General features: G+C 54.3%; 1 protein-coding gene across 1 annotated transcript; it reads left to right on the forward strand.

Moving 5' to 3' along the window:
• Nucleotides 1-1,018: 1,018 nt before the first annotated feature.
• LOC119340827 (endoglucanase 16-like) lies at nt 1,019-4,365 on the forward strand. The gene is made up of 4 exons (XM_037612732.1): nt 1,019-1,542; nt 1,688-1,900; nt 2,328-2,528; nt 3,179-4,365. Exons 1-4 carry the CDS (start codon nt 1,312-1,314, stop codon nt 4,133-4,135), a joined length of 1,602 nt encoding a protein of 533 aa, XP_037468629.1. The 5' UTR covers nt 1,019-1,311; the 3' UTR covers nt 4,136-4,365.
• Nucleotides 4,366-4,722: the final 357 nt, after the last annotated feature.

The following is a 4,722-nucleotide window of genomic DNA, read 5'->3' on the forward strand; positions in this document are numbered from 1 at the left end:
TGTGAATGAAGCAATTCGTGGCTTTTAGGTTAGAAAATACCTTCGGTAGTGCACCGCTGCATGTTTTTGTCACTACATTGTAGTTGAATTTTATGACAGTCATATCAAAATTTGAGTTCTACTCCCTTAATTTCAAAAATATAATGTGCGTTTTTATTTTTTATAAAATTTGATCAAGATTTATTTTGCTAGTTGAGTAAATACTTTAAAATGGATCTAGTGACACAAATTCCATGTCACAATCGTAAGTAAATCACGGTCGTAAGCAAATACATAAACACCTATTAACAATATGTTTTTGATCAAAACCGTAACTTAATGAAAATAAGTGCCTCTTAATTATTCCATTTTCCAATGAAGGGAGTAGTATAAGGGATCGACCTGGTATGCTGATCCGAATGAAAAAGGAAGAACATATGAAGTTTTGATTGAATCATCAGTCCACGAGTCATCCCCAATTCAAAAAAAGCATGGCAAACCCTCCTTCCCAAACTAGCCTACTCGGCTGATAACGGGATCCCTACGTCGGAGCAGTAGTATTTTACAAAACGAGTGCCTAGATAGTAGCCATATACGACCTAGATTTTCCCCAACTATATGCTCATGGCCAAGTTGCTGCACCAGCCGAGCCGTTTGACGATAATTGGCACGGGAACAACACATTCTTATTCACTCGGTCAATCACTCACTCATTGGCCAATGCTACTAGTATCGTACCCTTGTTCCTCTTGCCTTCCTTCCACCAATTTTCACCAAATCCCGCGCAGCGCAAGCAGTCCACCCCTACGATATGGGCAGCGGCTAGGCTATTCCCCTCCCCCGCACTATTTCCTCTTCCCCTTTGCTGGCCTTCTATATTCCCATGGACACGATGATGGGCCGGAACCGCAAAGTCACCTAACCCAGCCGGGCCGGCCCCACCCATTCAACACGGTATGCTGCTCTCGACGGAGCTCCGCGCCGCGCCGCGCCGCGCACCACCTCCGTCCCTCCACTCCCCCTACATATACGAGAGTCCCCCGTAGAGTCGACAGCCCACCACACCCTGCTACTCTCCTCTCCTCTCCCCCGTCCCCCCGTCCCCATTTCAACAGCTGCTTCGCCCAACGACCGCTCGAACAACCGGGCCGCGAAGCTCCACCTGTCCGCCGCGTGCTTGCATATATCGAAGAGCGATCGATCGTCGGCCGCCGCGGGAGCTAGCGGAGCGAGTCCGTCGGTTGGCCCATACGTTCGAAGGTTCCTCGAGGACTAGCGTATACAGCTGTTGGAGAAAGAGAGAGAGAGATAGATACTGAGATAGCGAGGATAATGAGGAGGAGCAGCGGCGCCGGGGCGTGGGCTCTTGGTGTGGCCGTGGCGGCCGCGGCCATCTTCCTGGCGGCGGAGGCGGCCGGCGCGGCGCCCGTGCCGCACGACTATGAGCAGGCCCTGCGGAAGAGCCTGCTCTACTTCGAGGCGCAGCGGTCGGGGCGGCTGCCGCACGGCCAGCGCGTCGCCTGGCGCGACCACTCCGGCCTCACCGACGGCCTCGAGCAAGGAGTACGTTACGTCGCCACCACATTTTCCGTCTCTTCTTCTTCTTCTTTGCCGGCCGGCGGGGGTGGCCGATCATCATATATATCGTTCGGTCGATCAGGGGTGCTGACTTTGGACGGATCTTGCCTGCTGTGTTTGGTTCCATTAGGTGGATTTGGTGGGCGGATACTACGATGCCGGCGACCACGTCAAGTTCGGGCTGCCCATGGCGTTCACGGTGACCATGCTGTCGTGGAGCCTCCTGGAGTACGGCGGCGACGTGGCGGCCGCCGGCGAGCTCGCCCACGCCCTCGAGTCCATCAAGTGGGGCACCGACTACTTCATCAAGGCGCACACCAAGCCCGACGAGCTCTGGGCCGAGGTAATTTACAATCTCTTCCCGATTTACCTCCATCCATCGTAATCACCGCCATTCGCTAGCTAATCATCCAATCAGCAACTTCAAACAAACAAACATGCATGCACCATTGGTTGGCTTTAGGTTGGCAGATGGAGAAAACAAAAGCAAAGAACTCGTTTATTTTAACTTATTTTTGAAAGCTGGGGGAGAGGAACATTTGTTAGGTGGGGGCTAGAGGACAAGCAAAGCCAAGGTGCGGTTCAGTCGAGGAACGCGCAAATCTCACACCTGCAGCTGCATGCATGATTGTCTCCTCGCTTCACATGGATTAGCTAGCTAGGAACTTAACAAACCATGCATATGCATGTCTGTCCGCCTGCCTGCTTCCATGGCTTTGATAAAATGTGAATGAAATGATTGACTGATCGTGCTTCGCTTTGCTTTGCAGGTTGGCGACGGCGACACCGATCACTACTGCTGGCAGCGGCCGGAGGACATGACCACGTCGCGCCAGGCCTACAAGGTCGACCGCGAGCGCCCCGGCTCCGACGTCGCCGGCGAGACCGCCGCCGCCCTGGCCGCCGCCTCCATGGCGTTCCGCGAGACCAACCCGCACTACGCCCACCTCCTCCTCCACCATGCCCAGCAGGTTTGTAACAATCACCGTCACTCCTACTACTGTGCACGTAACTAATTAGACTAGTCCAGAGATTAGTAGTACTACTACTGGTAGTAAATTCTTTGGCGTGTGTGGAATGTCTCGGGTACGCGTAGCTGAGTTGCCGATCGAGCTGTAGATTCTGAGGACCGGCCAGGAAGCACGAGTCAAAGAGGGCAGAGGATTTTTCTCCCTGCTTCACATTGGAACCGTGTTCTTCTCCTCGCTGCTCGTGCCGCACGTGCCAACTTGTCACCATGACGTCATCACCAGGCAGCTGGCTAAATCTTCCATCTTTTTCTTGTAGTATACACAAACACAAAAATTAACCGCGTGAAGGTTCTGTCGGTCCAGGGAGGCCGACATGTGGGTCCATGAAAGAGCTCGGCATCATGCAGCACACTGTCAGCGCCGTACTACGTGGCTGCGTGATGCGACAGGCTACTTAACGTAACCACCACATTTCCGTTCACGTTGGCGCCTTCAGAAGCCCACGCGATTACAAAGATGCGATGCAAATCATGATGATGATTATTGCGGCCGATAGATTAGAGGAATATTAGTTGGTTGGTTAGCTTTTTTAATGGCGTGCATGTACGTGGGTAGTACTGACCTATGTCTCTTTTCTCTTGGCGGTACAGCTGTTCGAGTTCGCTGACAAGTACAGAGGCAAGTACGACAGCAGCATCGCCGAGGTGAAGAGCTACTACGCGTCCGTCAGCGGCTACCACGACGAGCTGCTCTGGGCGGCGCTCTGGCTCCACCGCGCCACCGGCAGGGCCAGCTACCTCGACTACGTGGTGGACAACGCGCACGAGTTCGGCGGTACCGGATGGGCCATCACCGAGTTCAGCTGGGACGTCAAGTACGCCGGCGTCCAGATCCTCGCCACCCGGCTGCTGCTGCGGGGCGATCACGAGGAGCGCCACCGGGCCACGCTCGAGGGGTACCGCGCCAAGGCGGAGCACTACGTGTGCGCGTGCATGGGCAAGAACGCCGCCGCCGAGGACAACGTGGAGCGCAGCCCCGGCGGGATGCTCTACGTGCGCCAGTGGAACAACATGCAGTACGTCACCAGCGCCGCGTACCTCCTCTCCGTCTACTCGGGCTACCTCACGGAGGCCGGCGACGGCGGCGCGGCCGTGACGTGCGCGGGCGGCGGGGGGTCGGCAGACGCCGGCGAGGTGTTCGCGCACGCCCGGGCGCAGGTGGACTACGTGCTGGGGAGCAACCCGCGCGGGATCAGCTACCTGGTGGGGTACGGCGCCAAGTTCCCGGCGAGGGTGCACCACCGCGCCGCGTCCATCGTGCCGTACAAGGACAGGAAGGAGTTCATCGGGTGCGCGCAGGGGTTCGACGACTGGTTCGGCCGCAAGAGCGCCAACCCCAACGTGGTCGTCGGCGCCATCGTCGGCGGGCCCGACCGCCACGACAGGTTCAGGGACGACAGGGTCAACTACATGCAGACGGAGGCGTGCACGTACAACACCGCCCCCATGGTCGGCATGTTCGCCATGCTCAACAGGGTGGCGCGGCAGCAGGGCCCCTCGCCGGCGACGCAACGGCCGGAGAGCAGTAGAAGTACTGCGGCGGAGTGAAAGTGTAAATTATACCGTAGGCAGTAGTAATACGCGCAGGGGGGAACTGTACAATTTTGCCCCTCCTATTCTTTTGTTCATTCTTTTCTGGTAGATGCGAAGGCGCTTCTTCGCAGGGATTATTTGTATACGGGAAAGAAAGGGTGGACGCATTTGACAAGCGAATGCGAATTCCCTCCCCGTAAATATAACAGGGAAAAATTATATATGAAATTAGTTTATTGGCTTGATTTCGAATATATGAAAATATTTTTCCAATGCAATGAATGATTGCTAATATTCTGGGGAAAAGAACATTGCCGTCTTTTTAATCATGCATCACAGCGAGCTCGTGCAATGATTAAGCGTCTGGTAAGGAACACTAAACAAATTCAACGCGGCAAGAAAAGCATGGCAATCTAATATTTTGTGGAGTAGAGTACGACCCTTCGAGATCGAAAAAGATCTTCAGAGCGCCTAGCTTTTACAAGGTGACAGCCCCGTTCCTCTTTTTATTATTTCAATATAGCCGTTTGCTTTTTTCAGTTAAAAAAAATAGACGTTTGCTTTTCAAAAGGAAAATCGTCGTGCACAACATGGAAGGTCAA

This window comes from Triticum dicoccoides, chromosome 7B (genome assembly GCF_002162155.2).
Source record: "Triticum dicoccoides isolate Atlit2015 ecotype Zavitan chromosome 7B, WEW_v2.0, whole genome shotgun sequence".
Lineage (NCBI taxonomy): Eukaryota > Viridiplantae > Streptophyta > Magnoliopsida > Poales > Poaceae > Triticum > Triticum dicoccoides.

Excerpts from the sequence above, each read along its gene's own strand:
- LOC119340827 (XM_037612732.1), top strand. The coding sequence starts at position 1,312 with ATGAGGAGGAGCAGCGGCGCCGGGGCGTGGGCTCTTGGTGTGGCCGTG. Across the intron at positions 1,901-2,327 it reads CCGACGAGCTCTGGGCCGAG|GTTGGCGACGGCGACACCGA; the intron begins GTAATTTACAAT and ends TTTGCTTTGCAG. Across the intron at positions 2,529-3,178 it reads TCCTCCACCATGCCCAGCAG|CTGTTCGAGTTCGCTGACAA; the intron begins GTTTGTAACAAT and ends TTGGCGGTACAG.